At 44.7% G+C, this 21,161-nt stretch overlaps 2 protein-coding genes across 2 annotated transcripts in view; one reads left to right on the top strand and one right to left on the bottom strand.

The window, feature by feature from the left end:
- Positions 1 to 6,531: 6,531 nt before the first annotated feature.
- MPL (MPL proto-oncogene, thrombopoietin receptor) lies at positions 6,532 to 20,063 on the bottom strand. The gene is made up of 12 exons (XM_075286445.1): positions 19,979 to 20,063; positions 17,598 to 17,755; positions 16,644 to 16,830; positions 14,186 to 14,331; positions 13,949 to 14,105; positions 12,212 to 12,311; positions 11,694 to 11,848; positions 10,856 to 10,998; positions 10,218 to 10,374; positions 9,567 to 9,654; positions 7,690 to 7,777; positions 6,532 to 6,984 (listed from the first exon to the last, which is right to left on the bottom strand). The coding sequence occupies exons 1-12, from the start codon at positions 20,061 to 20,063 to the stop codon at positions 6,721 to 6,723; spliced, it is 1,728 nt and encodes a 575-aa protein (XP_075142546.1). The 3' UTR covers positions 6,532 to 6,720.
- C9H1orf210 (chromosome 9 C1orf210 homolog) overlaps positions 17,688 to 21,161 on the top strand; it is a 57,119-nt gene continuing 53,645 nt past the window's right edge. The window contains exon 1 of the mRNA XM_075286448.1: positions 17,688 to 17,812. Coding sequence (XP_075142549.1) covers positions 17,749 to 17,812 — 64 coding nt within the window. The 5' untranslated portion in view covers positions 17,688 to 17,748. The remainder of the gene's footprint in view (positions 17,813 to 21,161) is intronic.

The following is a 21,161-nucleotide window of genomic DNA, read 5'->3' on the forward strand; positions in this document are numbered from 1 at the left end:
TACACTACAGTCCTTGCACTAGTTCTAGAGGTGTGCACTATAGTCCTTGTGATGGTTCTAGAGGTGTACACTACAGTCCTTGCACTAGTTGTAGAGGTGTGCACTATAGTCCTTGCACTAGTTGTAGAAGTGTGTACTGTAATCCTTGCGCTAGTTGTAGAGGTGTGCACTATAGTCCTTGCACTAGTTCTAGAGGTGTGCACTATAGTCCTTGCACTAGTTGTAGAGGTGTGTACTGTAATCCTTGCGCTAGTTCTAGAGGTGTGCACTATAGTCCTTGCACTAGTTGTAGAGGTGTGTACTGTAATCCTTGCGCTAGTTCTAGAGGTGTGCACTATAGTCCTTGCACTAGTTGTAGAGGTGTGTACTGTAATCCTTGCGCTAGTTGTAGAGGTGTGCACTATAGTCCTTGTGATGGTTCTAGAGGTGTACACTACAGTCCTTGCACTAGTTCTAGAGGTGTGCACTATAGTCCTTGTGATGGTTCTAGAGGTGTACACTACAGTCCTTGCACTAGTTGTAGAGGTGTGCACTATAGTCCTTGCACTAGTTGTAGAGGTGTGTACTGTAATCCTTGCGCTAGTTCTAGAGGTGTGCACTATAGTCCTTGCACTAGTTGTAGAGGTGTGTACTGTAATCCTTGCGCTAGTTGTAGAGGTGTGCACTATAGTCCTTGTGATGGTTCTAGAGGTGTACACTACAGTCCTTGCACTAGTTCTAGAGGTGTGCACTATAGTCCTTGTGATGGTTCTAGAGGTGTACACTACAGTCCTTGCACTAGTTGTAGAGGTGTGCACTGTAGTCCTTGCACTAGTTGTAGAAGTGTGTACTGTAATCCTTGCGCTAGTTGTAGAGGTGTGCACTATAGTCCTTGCACTAGTTCTAGAGGTGTGTACTGTAATCCTTGCGCTAGTTCTAGAGGTGTGCACTATAGTCCTTGCACTAGTTGTAGAGGTGTGTACTGTAATCCTTGCGCTAGTTCTAGAGGTGTGCACTATAGTCCTTGCACTAGTTGTAGAGGTGTGTACTGTAATCCTTGCGCTAGTTCTAGAGGTGTGCACTATAGTCCTTGCACTAGTTGTAGAGGTGTGTACTGTAATCCTTGCACTAGTTCTAGAGGTGTTCACTATAGTCCTTGCACTAGTTCTAGAGGTGTGCACTATAGTCCTTGAAAAAAGTGAAAAAATGTGAGCAGCTACAATACCGTCAGATATAAAGTACTGGTATAAAGGAAATAAAAAATAAAACTTAGGGAATCAGAATCAGCCAGCGTATCCTCCATGTGAAGGGGCCCTTACAATTCTGAGGTCCCGTGTTTTTGTGAAGAAATCTTGTAGTGGAAATACCTGATGTGTGAATCAGATCCAAGTCATAGGGTGCACGGATAATCCCTTCCGGCTTGGGAGGAACAATGAGTAGAAAAAATATGAACAAATCCAGCGCCCAGGCATCCAATATGGTTTAAAAATAAAACGTAGGTTTTATTACATGAGAGACATGCTCCAAGTAAAAATAAGCAGTAAGTCCAGCATGCAGGATGGTACTATCACATTGCCTATGCGTTTCGGAGCGTAAAAAGCCCCTTAGTCATGGCATAAGAACGGAACATACATATCATGCTTATATATATAAAAACAAGTTGAACAGATAAAGACCCCTCCCGTATGTACTTAGGATGGAAGGCCTACCTAACTGCAAATTATACACCACCTGTCTAGGAACTTTCACATGCACTGTGTATGGCAAAGGATTCTTTCATTTGAGAGAACGAATATATATATACATGCACATGCAAAAAAAGAGAAGCGATACATTGTAACTAAGTGTGAAGCATGTGTCAGATGTTATAACAATACAAACATGTATCAGGACTCTTTTATATTGAAACACCATTATCTGTATGATCCGGGAAGAAAAAGAACCTTGTAATGGAAACAGTCAAGTTTATGAGGATCTATACGTGTCATGATTATAGTTGTGAGGTTGTACCGATGAATGAGACAACATAATTAAAAAGGTAAATCAGGGAAACCCTGCGGTGCTGCCCTTATGGTTAATGCGGATTCCTGAGCAGGAATACAGAGCAGTTAGAACCGGATATATACGTGCAAACCAGGCAGGAATACAGAGCAGCTAGTTCTTGCTATATATGTGCAAACCAGCTTTTCAGGCTGTGTAACCCCAAAACAGGGATACAGAGCAATTAGGTCCAGCTATGTACGCTCAATCCAGATATCCAGTGTGTGTACCCCCAAAACCTGAAGCTAATGCCTATCTAGCCCTCAGCAGATATGTTTCTCTCCCTATCTCTGACCGCAAATCTGGCGAATATGGCGGCGGCCGTTCTTATAAATGAGAGGTCACATGTTTTCGGCAGCCAATTTTTTCCACTGCCTCCGTTGTCGTAGTTCCCGTCCCACCTGCCCTGCACAGTTATTGGTGCGAAAAACGCGCCAGAGAAGGTGGGAGGGAATATGATTTTTTACTGCGTATGCGGCCTTGTATTCGATTGGGAACGAATACACCAAACGGCCTGATGTTCGATCGAATACCTATTCGATCGAACGGTGTTTGCTCATCTCTAGTCCCTACCTATTAATTGTCATTTCTAACAGTTCTGGGCCCGGGTATGATGACCATTCACTAAATACCTTCATTCCCCTTAGCAAGACCTATTCTGGAGATCCCGGTTAGGTAACAGAGAGGCCAGAAAGCTCTTTATTACCTGAACATGTTCAGAAGTGTTATACTGATGGCTGCACTCACCTAAAGCTATGAGCATTCACTGTTAGGGTGCATGCACACTACGTAACGCCGGGCGTGTATGAGAGCCGTACACGCCGGCATTACAGCAGACTGCCGAACACTTCCCATTCACTTCAATGGGAGCGCTCGTAAACGCCGCTGTTACGAGCGCTCCCATTGAAGTGAATGGGAAGTGTTCGGCAGCCCTGCTGTAACGCCGGCGTGTACGGCTCTCATACACGCCCGGCGTTACGTAGTGTGCATGCACCCTTATATTGTCAAAATCTTTTGATTGGATTTCATATATCTGTGTGAAGAGAAGATGTAAAATCACATAAATATACAAAGTTGCAGCTCTTACGTCCAGTGCATAGACCTTACTCTTATAAGGAAATGTCTCTGTTTCATTGGTCACCATCATCATCCAGAAATGTTTATCAAATCTTGGGCTGGACAAATGGCATGGGTTCAGTAGATAATTCATCTATACTGTTCTACCCAGGGGGCAGTTACTTCGTTAAAACTGCTCTTCTGCCCCCAGGGTCGGACTGGCCCAGTGGGGGATTCACCCGAGCCCCGACTATAAGTACAAGTACTACTACTACTACTACTATTCCTATTACTACTGCTATTCCTATTACTACTACTACAACTACTATTACTACTACTACTATTCCTATTACTACTACTACTCCTACTACTATTCCTATTCCTACTACTGCTATTACTACTACTATTACTACTACTACTATTATTACTACTACTATTCCTACTACTATTCCTACTACTACTATTCCTATTACTACTACTGCTATTACTACTATTCCTACTACTACTATTATTACTACTACTACTACTACTACTATTCCTATTACTACTACTACTATTACTACTACTACTATTCCTATTACTACTACTATTACTACTACTATTACTACTACTACTATTATTACTACTACTATTCCTACTACTATTACTACTACTACTATTCCTACTACTACTATTCCTATTACTACTACTGCTATTACTACTATTCCTACTACTACTACTATTACTACTATTACTACTACTACTATTCCTATTACTACTACTACAACTACTATTACTACTACTACTATTCCTATTACTACTACTATTCCTACTACTACTACTACTACTATTCCTATTACTACTATTCCTATTACTACTATTCCTATTACTACTACTATACTACTACTACTATTCCTATTACTACTACTACTATTACTACTACTACTATTCCTACTACTATTACTACTACTACTACTCCTATTACTACTACTACTATTCCTATTACTACTACTACTATTACTAATACTACTACTATTCCTATTACTACTACTTCTACTATTACTACTACTACTATTCCTATTATTACTACTATTACTACTACTACTATTACTACTACTACTACTATTCCTATTACTACTACTACTATTACTAATACTACTACTATTCCTACTACTGCTATTACTACTACTACTATTCCTATTACTACTACTTCTACTACTACTACTATTCCTATTATTACTACTATTACTATTACTACTACTACTACTATTCCTATTACTACTACTATTACTACTACTACTATTCCTATTATTATTATTACTACTTCTACTACTACTACTACTATTCCTATTACTACTTCTACTATTACTACTACTACTATTCCTATTACTACTACTACTATTCCTATTACTACTACTACTACTAATGATAGTAATAATATACTACTAATCATAGTAATAATAATATGCTGCTGCTACTAATAGTAATAAATGTTACTAATAATAATAATTATGAATTATAAGAATATATAATATTACAGGACAGAGATCTTTCATTCTGATATGTTTTTCAGCTCACAGAGCATTGTCTTTGCTGATACATTGTAACAAGTTGTAGAACTTTTATTTACATAAAACTAGAAAACCCCCTGATAATAAACCGGCTCTGCTACATCTCCATAGATTTATTTCTATGCTCAGGACATTCAGGACATGTCACTCCTATAAATATGTCACCTTAATAAGATATTAATTCAGAAGATGATGTTGAAGACAAGTCACTTCCTTAATATCATCTTAATACTTGGAGGGGGGAGGGGTCAGTGCAGAATTGGTTCCTCCGTCCTAATTACCCAGAGATCTATCTGATCCTGGGTCAGACATGTTGCCACCTCTTTCTGTTTAGGATTCTTAGATTTTTTTTTTTTTTTTTTTGCTATTTGTTGGCCAGTAAAGTTTATATTCTATTTTATTATTGCTTGTCAGTAGGTAACAGATCTGGATTTCCATAGTATCCAGATGGGGGGGGGGGGGGGGCTGTAATTGTCCAATAGAAGGAAGTCACACCCTTGGGACCCGCTGCAAGCCAAGTATTTCAGGAATGTCCCAGATGGGAATATTCTGTCACATGGGTGACGCTGTTTTGTGAAAAAAGGAACCATCCTAATCCTGGACAAAATCTCCAACGGCTGAGGAACAAACTCATCTCTCCTCTGCGAGTATCTGTCTATTGTCTTATAACAGGTCACAATTCTATGAGAATAAGATGTGAGATGTCAGTGCCCTGAATGTAAGAGATGACAAGTAAGAATGGGATGTAATAAAAGGATAGAACTAAGTCCTCGCTGCCGCCTGCTGGACACTCACAGGTATGACAGGCAGCTGGCTGAGCCCTCATTACACCCCAACTGACCTCACTACTTGTAGTATGGGGACACTCGTCCACATTAGGGAGAGCGTGTGCCTACATAGGCAGTACGGAGACTTACAAGTCATTCCTGCTCCACTAGGGATTATGGGTAAAAAATATGCAAATCTATTCTCCTGGATGGAATTAGGACTGAGTAGTTCATGATGTTAAGGATGCTGCCCTCTATAGGGTGGTGTACAGAGTGCACTCTGTTCTCCTAATTCCATCCAGGAGAATAGTTTTGCATATTTTTTACTCACTACTTGTAGTAATGATTAATGGCTTCCATTTCCTCCTCCTCACCGGACTCGATTTTCTTCCACTTCACTGCCCCATATACCTTCTGACTCCCCGGCCGCAGCCTCATAAACTTGTCAGTCGTGTTTAGATTTTGGCATCAGTTTGGATATTCACATGAGTGTAAGTATCAACCTCAGCTCTGGATGCGGAGATCTGCCAGAAATCGTGATAGGGAGGGGGATGACACAGGACTGTCAGTCGCCCTTAGTAGTGACACACCACAGGGATTGAGCATTTATAGACCTATCCGTGTGCAGGATCTACAAGCTTGGCTGTAACATCTATGAGCGAATGAGCTGCAGGACCCCTACAGGACCTGTATACCTCCACACCCAGCTAGATCTCATCTTATGTCCAGGCTAGTGGAGCCGGTGCCCTATTGTACAGTTGTGGCCAATAATTCTCCTTTGGCTGTAGTCATCACTTGCATAGATCTTCATTACAGTCACATCCAGAAAGCTGGACTCGGGGACCCTTAAAGTCTCTGTCCAGGGTGGACAACCCTCAGCGGAGATAGAAATACAGATAGAAAAGAGGAAGGCACAAAATAATTAGAATAGAAAAAATATTTAATGTATTCATATTTGTTACATTCACGCCCTTTGTCTTGGGTATTGCTGGGTTCACATACTTTTTTTGCCCTGTGTTATAGACTCCTAGTGAGTAATACTTTATAACAATTACATCCTCAATATATATATATATATATATATTATATTACAACGTTACATCCCTGCTTGCTGTAGTGACCTCTGACACGGAGAACCACATATTTATCTGCTATAGAGTAAAATAGCAGTGATGGAAACATACAGACTGTCAGGACGTTTCCCATCTCCTGCCGGAACTTGATGGACATTTCTCTTTATTCATCCATACTATGTAACTAAGTAACGTGTTACATTTCTATACAATGTTTCCAGGTGGGCCCTTTCTTCTCATCATGCCAGTGTATTTTCAGCCCTGGTTCCAGACACTGGGCACGTAGGTCTGATTAGTCAGGACACGGGGCAGCTGATTATTGGCACTGCAGTTGGAGTTCAGCTCCAGAGGCTCCAGATCCGGCCAGTATTCCTCATTCTGGTAGCTTGGTGGGGCGAGCTGAACATAATCCCGCAATACTTGTTGACTTTCATTGGTTGGGGTCAGTTCATAGACGATTTCTAAGCAGGAGGGCTGCACGGCTTCCTCCAGGGGCTTCTCATACACGGTAGAGTCGGGCTGCAAGAAGAGACAACGCAACAGTCACTCAAGGAACTGGACAGAGGATTTCCTAAAGTGAACCCACAGCCTCCTCTTTGTAAGCTCAGAGGTTTGTCCTCCAACCTTCAGTCACTATTGTCAGCCATTTTAGCTCTCATGGTGATCATTTCTTAGTGACCGGGTCACCTGGTGCTACCATTCACTTTGCTAACATTGCAGGACCTTTGGAGACAAAACTTGGTGCAGGACCTCACCCCGAGGCAATAATAATCAGCTAAAGACCCCTCCATCCCCCTCCCCACCACACACAAGCTGTTTGGGCTGCTATTAGGAATATGAGCGCTTATCCTCCCCTAACACTTCCTGGCAATCAACATCATTACAAGGTTACTTTTATAACTAGCTGGCCTACAAGGAATGCTGGGATGTGTAGTGCAATAGTAACCTAAGGGAGGGATGATGGCAGAAGTACTTATAGTAAAAAAAACAATATGGCTGCGGCCTGGACAAAACTGTAGAATAGAGACAATACATATTCCGTATTGGCAGTAATGGCGGCCAAATCACTCAGTAGTAGAAACTGCTAGATGGGATTTAACCCAACTTTTCAGAAGGTAATGACTATTTACTATTGTTCGGGGTGCGGGACGTGGGAAAATACAGACCTTGACTCTAGATTTTGTTTTGTATTCATTGTAATGGGATCTTGTTATTTGGAGTTACCTGATAATGTTTCTGGATCTCAGTCAGAAATGTGTCCAGGACTCTATGTAGGTTCGGTAATGGAGGCCACAACTTGTCTTTTAGTTTCCTAAATCCAAAATATCATACAGGTGTGAGACATGTGTAAGGACACGTATACAAATAATCATATAACTATATATATTTATGTATTGTTTTGCCTGCAGTTTGGATAGGCTTCATTTCACCCCTGGTAAAGGTTTCACTAGCTCATAGGGAACACTCACTAAGCTGTTAGGCTGCAGCCCCAGAGGAAAACCCATCAAACTCTGGAATAGCAGCTCCAGAGGAAACAACCACTGAACTAGGAACCTGCAACTCCAGAAGGAACACCCACTGAGCTCTGAACTAGCAGCTGCAGAAGGAACAACCTCTGATCTCTGAACTAGCAGCTGCAGAGGAAACAACCACTGAACTAGGAACCTGCAACTCAAGAAGAAACACCCTCTGAGCTCTGAACTAGCAGCTACAGAAAGAGCAACCTCTGAGCTTTGAACTAGCAGCTGCAGAGGAAACAACCACTGAACTAGGAACCTGCAACTCCAGAAGGAACACCCACTGAGCTCTGAACTAGCAGCTGCAGAGGAAACAACCACTGAACTAGGAACCTGCAACTCCAGAAGGAACACCCACTGAGCTCTGAACTAGCAGCTGCAGAAGGAGCAACCTCTGAGCTCTGAACTAGCAGCTGCAGAAGGAACAACCTCTGAGCTCTGAACTAGCAGCTGCAGAGGAAACAACCTCTGAGCTCTGAACTAGCAGCTGCAGAGGAAACAACCACTGAACTAGGAACCTGCAACTCCAGAAGGAACACCCACTGAGCTCTGAACTAGCAGCTGCAGAAGGAGCAACCTCTGAGCTCTGAACTAGCAGCTGCAAAGGAAACAACCACTGAACTAGGAACCTGCAACTCAAGAAGAAACACCCACTGAGCTCTGAACTAGCAGCTGCAGAAGGAGCAACCTCTGAGCTCTGAACTAGCAGCTGCAGAAGGAACAACCTCTGAGCTCTGAATTAGCAGCTGCAGAGGAAACAACCACTGAACTAGATACCTGCAACTCCAGAGGGAACACCCACTGAGCTCTGAATTAGCAGCTGCAGAGGAAACAACCACTGAACTCGGAACCTGCAACTCCAGAAGGAACACCCACTGAGCTCTGAACTAGCAGCTGCAGAAGGAGCAACCTCTGAGCTCTGAACTAGCAGCTGCAGAAGGAACAACCTCTGAGCTCTGAACTAGCAGCTGCAGAGGAAACAACCTCTGAGCTCTGAACTAGCAGCTGCAGAGGAAACAACCACTGAACTAGGAACCTGCAACTCCAGAAGGAACACCCACTGAGCTCTGAACTAGCAGCTGCAGAAGGAGCAACCTCTGAGCTCTGAACTAGCAGCTGCAAAGGAAACAACCACTGAACTAGGAACCTGCAACTCAAGAAGAAACACCCACTGAGCTCTGAACTAGCAGCTGCAGAGGAAACAACCTCTGAGCTCTGAACTGGCAGCTGCAGAAGGAACAACCTCTGAGCTCTGAACTAGCAGCTACAGAAAGAGCAACCTCTGAGCTCTGAACTAGCAGCTGCAGAAGGAACACCCACTGACCTAGATACCTGCAACTCCAGAGGGAACACCCACTGAGCTCTGAATTAGCAGCTGCAGAGGAAACAACCACTGAACTAGGAACCTGCAACTCCAGAAGGAACACCCACTGAGCTCTGAACTAGCAGCTGCAGAAGGAACAACCTCTGAGCTCTGTATGTGCAGACCCACAGATAGCACCTGGTACAGGTACACAGACACAGGATATCTTGAGGACTGACAAGGATATAACCTGAATTTTAGTTGTGTGACATTTCACTTGCCTGTAAAATGAGGGGAAGATACAAGGCAGCGATAGTCCAGCCGCCAAGACAAGCAGAACTGACATGATGATCACCGGGGTCACCCAGGCTGCAAAACAATAACACAGAGCATCCATTACTACTTTCATAGGGGGGGATGCCAAGTTTGCCTCAAGTCCAGAGCACCATTTGCTTAGTTATGGAATCCTTAATGCTGTGCAAAACTACTTCTGTTTAACCTTCAGAAGTATTGGAAAGCGGAGTATTATACCCTTGGAAACCTGTAATGGTGGCCTTATTGATCAATACCCAACTTTTCTAAGTACAGATAAAAAATAAGAATAACATATCTTAGAGGTGCTATTGAGCGATCTCCCGGGGTCAGTGCAGGTCACGCCACCTTTACGTGGCCTCAGCACAGATCTGTCACCATCACGGAACATAACGGGACAGGCTTTTCATTTTTTAATAATCTGAGTCTGTCTGTTTCCCATCATGGCCGATACACAGACGGCTTAGTTTGGATGAAATCTTTGATCTTAGTGGTTGTCCTTGTTCCTATATCTACCATTCACTTCAATGCCACCATCTAAGCAGTCCTGAACCCACTTAGTATTACACAAGTTGTGTGTTCTTGTACAGAAGCGATAACTATATTGTAGTATTCCTCACCAACGCTGGCGGATTTGGCAGTGACTCTTGCAGACCATTCGCTCCAGGACCCCAGAATTTCCTCTTGGCTAGGACTTGCTCTGATTTGCAGGCTATAGCTTTTATCATAGACCGTGGAGATCACCTTGCTGTGTACACCAGGCGGGACCTGCAGAGTCTGATATAATACACAATATGAGGACATGGTCACACTGCATCTCAACAGCCAGACGTATAACCTGAAGTTCTTGGGCCGCAGTGCAAAGTCTGTAACTGGGCCCCATCTATTATGTGTTATATAGAACTATGATGTAAGCGGGAGAAGGGAGCACTGCTTCCCCTGCACCCCTCTAGTGATACTCCTTCCCTACAACTCCCTACAGTCTCATCGATGGGAAATGATGAGCAGAATACTAGTGAACATCATGCCAGGCATTTTCATCCTTATTGATGTCAATGGTGATAATATAGTACCCCTCCCCATTCCTATATGACTTATGTAATAGTAATGTATACATCCCATGTCTATGAGAGCTCCTGGACTGTTTGCCACCATAAAATAAGTGTTATGTGACCTTACGGATCCCCCTGAGTCTTGCCTTCCCTATGGATCCCTTACACTGCCCACCTCACTCTCGGCCCCATTGTTTATACGTTACCGTCCAGGATTTCTCGTTGTCTATTGAGAAGCGGATTTGATACATCAGATGTTTTCCCAGATCTGGGATTGGACTTGACCATTCGAGGGCCAGCTTGTTTGCAGACTGCTGCCGGATGTGTAGATTTGGGGTTGGTGGGAGCACTGTATCCAGGGAGAGAGGCGTTAGGGCTCACACTGAAATATGTAGAGTTTACAAACATTAAAGAAACACTACACCTACAAGGATCCCAACACGGGTGCGCCCTGTTCTATTTGTGCCCCTCCCATTAGTTGCTTCATGGGCAGGACAAGCTCTAATGTGATGTTCCCTCATGGAGAGGGTCTGCTCTCTCAGGGACATTCCTGGGGATCCCCTCATGGATGGGACATGTTCCTGCTAGGGATCTCCTCATAGGCAGGCCATGTTCTCTTACTGCTCCTCCTGTTGGAACGTGTCCTCTTGGTGTTCCTACCAGAGAATATTCTATCTGTACCCCTCCTATGGATTGTCTCATCTCTTTGTGCCCCTCCCAGGTGCAGCCAGGACACGCTCACTTGGTGCTCCTCATGGACATCCCTTTGTGGACAGGGACTGCTCCCTTGTACTCCTCCTGGGAGGGCCCTTATAGGATACCATCTCTTGGTGCTCCTCCTGGGAGGGCCCTTATAGGACACAATCTCTTGGTGTTCCTCCTGGGAGGGCCCTTATAGGACCGATCTCTTGGTGCTCCTCCTGGGTAGGCCTTCTGAGCTGGTACAAGTTCTCAGGATACTCCAGACAGGCGCCCCTCAGTCCCTGATCCACATTTAGGAGTAAGTGGTGAATTTTTGGATTGAAATGTGTCATTGTCCCTTACCTACATGGTTGATCCAGAAGGGTTTATTATAATACAGACTTATCTTCCCATCCTCAGATGTCGCATTCAGTTTTACAGTCATGGTGCTGTTGTTTCTTGCTGGGAACATACACTGACAATCACTGGGATGTGTGCAGGGCCGCCATATGGATTTGCTGCGTACAGGAAGAGATAAGACCAGGTATAGATAATACTGGGCATCTGTGCTACGTATAGACCAGGCCTGGTGGAGGATTGTGGGTAAACATGGTGATATAAAACAATACCACTGCCGTTATGTATAAGACATCCAAAGCCCCAAAGGCGTCCCATTGCCAAGCAGAACATTAGAATCCTGTCCCAAGATATCCCAAGGTGCTCCTGCCCCAAACCGGACTACAACCCCCAACAGCTTCATAGATTTTTCATCCTGACTTCCAGGGAAAGCCATTGGGTATCTTTAGTTTTCTGTCTTTGGTTTTGTTGGTCTTACTGTCATTGTTGTGTTGTGGGGTCTCTCAGGCCCACCTTGTACTTACCCATATCTATAGTGCACGGAGGCGTCCAGGATCACTTTGTTATCCCATGCACAGCAGACCTGGAGCAGGTCAGAGGTGGAGCACTGCATACTGATGGTTTCTAGGAAAAGTAAGATTGGTTTTACTGACCGAGGCACAGCATAGCATTCCTAAAACACATCATCTACTTTTTAAATGCTTTATAACAATTCACTATGACAAGCGAAGCTGCAGTGTAAAGCAACAACCTGTCCAACATGGATTCAGCTGATATAGAATCTCCAGATGGGAGAGTCTCCAGGAATTTCCACATGTCCAACCCTGGATACTTGGACACTGTTTTGCACCAGTCCCTTGCACATGACTGATGGTTATCTCTAGCGACTGTACTTGTGCAAGACATGATGAATAAAAGCCTAACTGCCCCCAAACCCTGGACATGTAGGTGTGACTGTATTAAATACTAATAAACCTCCTAGGGAGCCTGGGGACGGAGATATGGGGAGCTGTTTGTAGAGCGTGAAATGACTTGGGAGTGAGACCCTGGAAATAGATGTAACCCCTGCTAGGGGTAAAGTAACAGGAGTAGACAACACTGTACAGACACCCTGAATTACCTATCCCAGCCCCACCTGCTTCTCTGTGCCCCTGCCAACTAGAGGAGGAGCTGCAGAAGATTGGGGGAGAAGGGGATTGTGGGTCAAGGAAGAGCAGGAAAGAGATGAGGGGACCGCATGGTTGGGAGAGCGAAGAGTCCAGCACCTGCAGACACAGGGCAGAGCTCCAGGGACCGTCCTGCCCGCACAGCAGCTAAGACCAGGAGAGGAGGTCACCCTGCAGCTAGACAGCTCTGGAGAGACCCCTTGTCTCATCACACAGGCGGACCCTGCCCCCACTCCACCAGGACCTGAGTGCTGCAAAGCCAAGCAAAATGCTGGAAGTGGATGCACCTATGTGTCTGGGAGTTGGGAGTAGCCACTGCTGAACTGTGTTATAGAGTAGTTATGGGAACTATTTCTGAGGACTGTAATCCTAAGTGCACCAACGGTTCCAGCAAGCGCGCCAACACCTGCGGCAACAGGGCCCCAACTGACGGACTGAGTTATTTATGTTGTTGCCGTTTTATTAGGTGAGATTTGGTACAAGCAACTAGCTATGTGGAGTGTGTGAGAGAATTAGGTACTATGTGGGGTCATTGTACATGAACCCTGTGTATTAGGGGATCCATATATACCAGGGGTAGGGAACCTTCGGCTCTCCAGCTGCTGCAAAACTACAACTCCCAGCATGCTCCATTCAATTCCATGGGATTTCCAAGAACAGCAAAGCAAGTATGCATGATGGGAGTTGTAGTTTTGCAACAGCTGGAAAGCCGTACGTTCCCTACCCATGATATATACCATTATATCTGCCAGGCCTGGCATGCATTTATAGCTCGTGGTTACAAAGTAGCAATGTTATATGATATCTTACCTTTCTACTTTTGCAATTTGCTCTCCTGAGCACATTCCTATTTACTTCTATCCCAATAAATATTCCCCGGGTGTTTTACCCCTATTTCCGTGCGAGTGTACTGAGCTTAGGCAGGGGTTTCCCGAGTCAACCCCTGGCAGAAGAGGACAACCCTTCTGCCTTCCCACAGAGCTCCCAGAAAGATTCGGGTGGAGGCACTGTGCCATAGTGAATTTAAAGATACACACACCCTTCCTATAGAGTGGGGTCTGAAGGGGTGTTACATATAGACACCTGCCTACCTACCTGCGGACTTTATAGTATAGAATGGGATGGTTTTGGACCAGGGTCCCCATAGAGATGACTTTTCCATGTTCCATGATGTGCGGATACGCATGTGGTAGTGAAAGCCGGGCCTAAGCTTTGGGAGCAGAGCCTTGTTCAGATGATCGATTGTCAAAGACTGTCCAGAAACACAAAATACTGAAGTTAGTTATAGAGAATAGGGAGAGGGGTCGCTGCAGGAGGAGGAGGGTCACCCACCTGGCACTCTTCCTCCACAAACCAAAACTGGACCTCATATTTGAAGCTGAAATTTATATCCATTTTTGGAGGAGACCATGTGACCAAGAATCGTTCTAAATCTTCTTCCCACTCCACATGTATGTTATATGGAGGGTCTATGATCACTGCAAGAGAAAAGCCAGAATCCTAATTACTCTCCCGGGTCCACCCTGGCTGCCAGGAAGAGCAGAAAGAGGGTTGGGGTGCTTGTATGTGACCGAGGAACCAGTGCGTTGCAACTTTTCATACAACGTGCACCTTCAATAGTCACAAGTGGTATTTTTACTCTGCTCTTGACACTTTTCTAAAAGAGGGCGACGTTTGGGCGACTGCATTGGTTGCATTAGATTCGCTATTACTTATACCACGTTAATGAGACAAATGATGGCAGAAATCTCCACCAGCAAGGAGCCGATGTAGAGGTTAGCTAATGCTCCCAGAAGGCATAGCTCCTATGAAGTGGGGACCATGAGAAGGGAGTAATATAGTGCGGAGGCCATAAGACTGAGCAATATAATGCAATGGTGACAAGAAGGGAGAAATATAATGAGGAGGCCACAAGTAGGGGCAATACAGTGTAGGGGCATTACAGTGTAGGGGCATTATAGTGTAGGGGCATTATAGTGTAGGGGCATTATAGTGTAGGGGCTGTATAGTGTAGGGACATTATAGTGTAGGGGCAGTATAGTGTAGGGGCATTATAGTGTAGGGACATTATAGTGTAGGGACAGTATAGTGTAGGGACATTATAGTGTAGGGGCATTATAGTGTAGGGGCAATACAGTGTAGGGGCATTACAGTGTAGGGGCATTACAGTGTAGGGGCATTATAGTGTAGGGGCATTATAGTGTAGGGGCTGTATAGTGTAGGGACATTATAGTGTAGGGGCAGTATAGTGTAGGGGCATTATAGTGTAGGGACATTATAGTGTAGGGACAGTATAGTGTAGGGACAGTATAGTGTAGGGGCATTATAGTGTAGGGGCAGTATAGTGTAGGGGCAGTATAGTGTAGGGACATTATAGTGTAGGGGCAGTATAGTGTAGGGGCAGTATAGTGTAGGGGCATTATAGTGTAGGGGGCAGTATAGTGTAGGGGCATTATAGTGTAGGGGCAGTATAGTGTAGGGGCAGTATAGTGTAGGGACATTATAGTGTAGGGGCAGTATAGTGTAGGGGCAGTATAGTGTAGGGGCATTATAGTGTAGGGACATTATAGTGTAGGGACATTATAGTGTAGGGACAGTATAGTGTAGGGGCATTATAGTGTAGGGGCAGTATAGTGTAGGGGCATTATAGTGTAGGGACATTATAGTGTAGGGGCAGTATAGTGTAGGGGCAGTATAGTGTAGGGGCATTATAGTGTAGGGGCATTATAGTGTAGGGGGCAGTATAGTGTAGGGGCAGTATAGTGTAGGGGCATTATAGTGTAGGGGCAGTATAGTGTAGGGGCATTATAGTGTAGGGGGCAGTATAGTGTAGGGGCAGTATAGTGTAGGGGCATTATAGTGTAGGGGCAGTATAGTGTAGGGGCATTATAGTGTAGGGGCATTATAGTGTAGGGGCAGTATAGTGTAGGGGCATTATAGTGTAGGGACATTATAGTGTAGGGGCAGTATAGTGTAGGGACATTATAGTGTAGGGGCAGTATAGTGTAGGGACATTATAGTGTAGGGGCAGTATAGTGTAGGGGCATTATAGTGTAGGGGCATTATAGTGTAGGGACATTACAGTGTAGGGGCAGTATAGTGTAGGGGCATTACAGTGTAGGGACAGTATAGTGTAGGGGCATTATAGTGTATGGGGCAGTATAGTGTAGGGACATTATAGTGTAGGGGCAGTATAGTGTAGGGACATTATAGTGTAGGGGCAGTATAGTGTAGGGACATTATAGTGTAGGGGCAGTATAGTGTAGGGACATTATAGTGTAGGGACATTATAGTGTAGGGGCATTATAGTGTAGGGACATTATAGTGTAGGGACATTATAGTGTAGGGACATTATAGTGTAGGGGCAGTATAGTGTAGGGACATTATAGTGTAGGGGCAGTATAGTGTAGGGACATTATAGTGTAGGGGCAGTATAGTGTAGGGACATTATAGTGTAGGGACATTATAGTGTAGGGGCATTATAGTGTAGGGACATTATAGTGTAGGGACATTATAGTGTAGGGACATTATAGTGTAGGGGCAGTATAGTGTAGGGACATTATAGTGTAGGGGCAGTATAGTGTAGGGGCATTATAGTGTAGGGGCATTATAGTGTAGGGGCATTATAGTGTAGGGGCATTATAGTGTAGGGGCATTATAGTGTAGGGGCAGTATAGTGTAGGGACATTATAGTGTAGGGGCATAGGAATTACTCTAATACAAAATTAGCAGTTTTAACGTCCCCCTCCCCCCCCCCCCCATACCTGCAGGAATATTCTCGCCCACTTACCGATCAGCTCTAGCTCAAACGTGCGGCTGCTCAGGGTCCGGTTCGTCTTTTTGTCTCTGACAAATACAGTAAGGTCGTTGAAGAGGATGACCTCATCGTGCTCACAGACATAGAGGGTGCGGCGGCCGGTCTGTACGGAGAGCTCACACTCCACCTCCTCGTCCCTGTTGGGGATCAGAGGACAATCCTATTGTAGTCATGTTATGGGGGCAGAGCCCTGCCGGACTCTTTCTGGGCTTCTAATGTCAATAAATGTATAAACTATATGATAAAGTCTATACGTGTGTGACCATCCCACGCGGCTAGCCGCTGTGCATCTCATTATGGCATCCCACTTCTAATTAGGCCTGAACTAATGGACCTAATAGGGAGGGAGTCTTGAGCCGCGGTTGACTCGATTGACTCCGCCATGGAACAGACAGGAGTATAGGACATGTCGCTTCTTTTTCTCGCTAGCTGATAAAATTGCTAGTGGGAAAAAAAAGCGAAGGGACTCCCATTGAAATGAATAGGAGGCCTTTCTAAAGGCGGATTTTGAGGCGGATTCCACGTCCAAATCCGCCTGCAAAAATCTCCGTGTGAACATACCCTTATAAAATGAATCCCATCTACAAAGGCCAAAGACCTAATACTTCTCATTGCTGAGAATTTGTTACAATTGTATCTAGTCTAAGTAACCGTCTGCGAGATAAATACGTCAGCAGTCCTCATCACATTGTTGCTCTGATAGTTTGTTACAAGTTGATAGTTGTGTCTGGGCTGCGTTTGGTGTTCAATCCCCGAACGGCATACCGTGGTGAGCAATGAAAGCACATGGACCCCATAAACTGCACTAGGGTCTGTGTGTTTTCCGTGAGGTGTCCACACAAGTTATGCAGAGAGAAAAGTGCTGCTTGCCAGAAAAGGACAAAGTAATCTACCGGTGTCTCATAGTGATCTTTCCTTCTCAGGTACATACTGGTCATAGACGTAATAAAAGCCATAAGACACGTCCTCGCCTCCTTCAATGTCCTCTGTCCGCAGCTCCTCAGCCTCCCAGTAACAGATGACCGTCTCCAGTCTTCTACAAAAACAATGAGGAACCTCGCTGTCTCTAGATAAGAGGATGAGGTCTGCAAGACAAGAAATGTGTCCCCAGGATAAGCCAGGATGTCCTGCACCCAGGATGGGTATGTACAATGTGAGGACATAGACAGCAGAATAATGAGCGCAGCTCTGAAGTATAATACAGGATGTAACTCAGGATCAGTACAGGATAAGTAATGTATGTACACAGTGACTGTACCAGCAGTTTTATTCTGTATCAATGTACTTGATGTATGAAATTTGATCTAATCAGGTGAGGACAATTTATGGATATTTCTGATTTGACGTGATTCTTTATATACAGTGTTGGCCTAAAGTCTTGTCCCCCCTGCAGTTCTGTCAGATAATCCTCGCTGTCCCCCAGATAATGATTACACAGCACAAACTCTTTGGTAATATCTTCATTTATTTTGCTTGCAATGAAAAAACACAAAAGAGAATGAAAAAAAAAGTCACATCATTGATCATTTTACACAAAACTCCAGAACTGGTGCGGACAGAAGTATTGGCGCCCTCAGCCTAATACTTGGTAGCACGACCTTTAGACACAATAACTGCGCACAACCGCTTCCGCTAACCAGCAATGAGTTTCTTACAAGGCTCTGCTGGAATCTTAGACCCTTCTTCTTTGGCAAACTGCTCGCGGTCCCCCCTGAGATGTGAAGCGGGCCTTCTCCAAACTGCCACCAAGAGATCTCTCCCCCTCCCCCACAGGTGTTCTATGGGATTCAGGGCTGGACTCATTGCTACCACTTTACAAGTCTCCAGGGCTTTCTCTCACCACCATGTTCTAGTGCTGACCTGAAGTGTGTTTTGGGTCCTTGTCCTGCTGGAAGAGCCCTGACCTCTGAGGGAGACCCGGCTTTCTCACACTGGGCCCTACATGATGCTGCACAATGTGTTGGTCGTCTTCAGACTTCATAATGCCATGCACACGGTCAAGCAGTCCAGTGCCAGAGGCAGCAAAGCAACCCCAAACCATCAGGGACCTCCGCCATGTCTGACTGTAGGGGGCGTCTTCTTCTCTTTTTCCCTGTAATCTCTATGTTGAGGCCTTCTCCTACTTTTGTCTCCTCTGACCAGAGAACATTCCTCCAGAACGGTTTTGGCTTTCTCAGGTAAACTCCAGCCTGGCTTCTGTCTGTGGGTAAGAAGTGGGGTCTTCCTGGGTCTCCTACCATACAGTCCCTTCTCATTCAGACGCTGACGCTGGATAGTACGGGGTGACACTGTTGTACCCTCGGACTGCAGGACAGCTTGGACTTGTTTGGATGTTAGTCGAGGTTCTTTATCCGCCATCCGCACAATCTTGCGGTGAAATCTCTGGTCAATGTTTCTTTTGCGTCCACATCTAGGGAGGTTAGCCACAGGGCCATGGGCTTTACACTTCTTACTGACACTGCGCACGGTAGACACAGGAACATTCAGGTCTTTGGAGATGGACTTGTAGCCTTGAGATTGCTCATGCTTCATCACAATTTTGCTTCTCAAGTCCTCAGACAGTTCTTTGGTCTTCTTTCTTTTCTCCATGCTCAATGTGGTCACACAAGGACACAGGACAGAGGTGGAGTCAACTTTAATCCATTTCACCTGGCTGCAAGTGTGATTTAGTTATTGCCACCACCTGTTAGGTGCCTCAGGTAAGTAACAGGTGCTGTTAATTACACAAACTAGAGACGCATCACATGATTTTTCAAACAGTGCCAATACTTTTGTCCACCCCCTTTTTTATGTTTGCTGTGGAATTATATCCAATTTGGCTTTTTGACAATTCTTTTTGTGGGTTTCCATTGAAGACAAATTAAATGAAGAAAATACCAAAGAATTTGTGATTGCAATCATTATCTGGAAGAAGCAGAGTATTATCTGACAGAATTGCACGGGTGCCAATACTTTTGGCCAACACTGTAGATAGTATGTACCTAGAAGAGGATGGCGATAAGATAGGGCAGGAATATAATCACAGTGATACAGTTATATTGTAGGGGCAATGAAATGAATGAGCTTCTCTCACCTCTACCTGACCTTCTCTAGTCCTGCTCACACAGCTGATTGGCCTGTCACAGTGTATTTGTGCTGCGGCTGTGTGTAGCTCACTGAGGATTGCTTGGTCTTGTTGCGACACTTCCGCTTATTCAGCCCAGACTTTACATTTAAGCAAGGACTATTTCATTTAATAGAAAACAAGCTGAGATATGGAGAGTGAGACCAGTATTGAGAACCAGAAGAAATTCAGCTCTGAAACTCACCTTCTTCTGTCACTTTGGGTTCCACAGCAGAGCAGAGGATGTTGAGGATCATGCAGAAGGTGACAGGTAGACGTCTTCTCCTCATGTCTCCAGACTTGTTTAGGTCTCAGAAGCTGCTGCTTATACTACTCTGTATACACTTATCTTATGTGATATCCTGCAGCTTCAGGAAAACCCCAGTGTTGAGGGGTAAGGCGGGGGCCCTGTGTGGTGAGCAGTGTGACAGTGACATGGCCGGGGCCCTCCATGCATCCTGTTGGCGGCCACTACAGGAGGGTAAAGACTGGCAGCAGGAACCAGAGAAGGAAACAGGGCAGAAGATAAGAGATATTCCAAAAAGAACTCAAGGCGCTTTACACTGGGGACAAGTGTGGAGGACTGAAATCTACTAGTAGTTGTCGTGCTGGGAGTTATAGTTCTCCACAGGTTGGAGACCACTACATCAGGCGGTGTTCACACTGTTGTAATGGTTTGCAGGACAGATATGACAGGGTGTAGTAAAGTTATCTAGTGAAGACAACCCTGCGCCGGACTCCAGACTGATACATTTCACCTGCACTGATACATTGTAACAAACAATGAGACAGACATGAGATCTGCACTACTGCTGTATTTCATGCACAGAGGGATTATCTGGACCGGATACAATTGTAACAGATCATCACCTGTGTATAGTGATTGTCTCCATTCACTGGCATATAGAGGTGTATATGTATATGTACTATATATATATATATATATATATATATAGTGTAGTATGTTATGTAATATTCTGGTGAATGGGGATCTGTTTATAAAATGTAGACTTTGAGGATTTTCTTCACCAGCCCTAGATATGCCATAAAGTGAGTAGTGGGGCCCCCATTGACCCTCAGTATGTGGTGCCCGGTCCTAGTGTCCTCACACTCCAGTTCATGGTCACCCTCCATTAATAAGGACCTGTCTGCTTTCCTGATATGTCTGCCATGGTGACTTCCAGCATCTTTACTTACAACTCGACATGGTGTTGTTCCTTGGTTATTCCTCCAGGAAAGATTGAAACTATAGACAACTGAGAGTTACCATTCTCCATACCTACAGAGTATAACCCTGCACATGGTGACTCCGTCCAATCAGAAACATCCTAATGACAAGGGGAACGGTTAATTATTCAATTTATAGATTTCCAGGAGGGATAATAGAG

This window comes from Leptodactylus fuscus, chromosome 9 (genome assembly GCF_031893055.1).
Source record: "Leptodactylus fuscus isolate aLepFus1 chromosome 9, aLepFus1.hap2, whole genome shotgun sequence".
Taxonomy (NCBI): Eukaryota; Metazoa; Chordata; class Amphibia; order Anura; family Leptodactylidae; genus Leptodactylus; species Leptodactylus fuscus.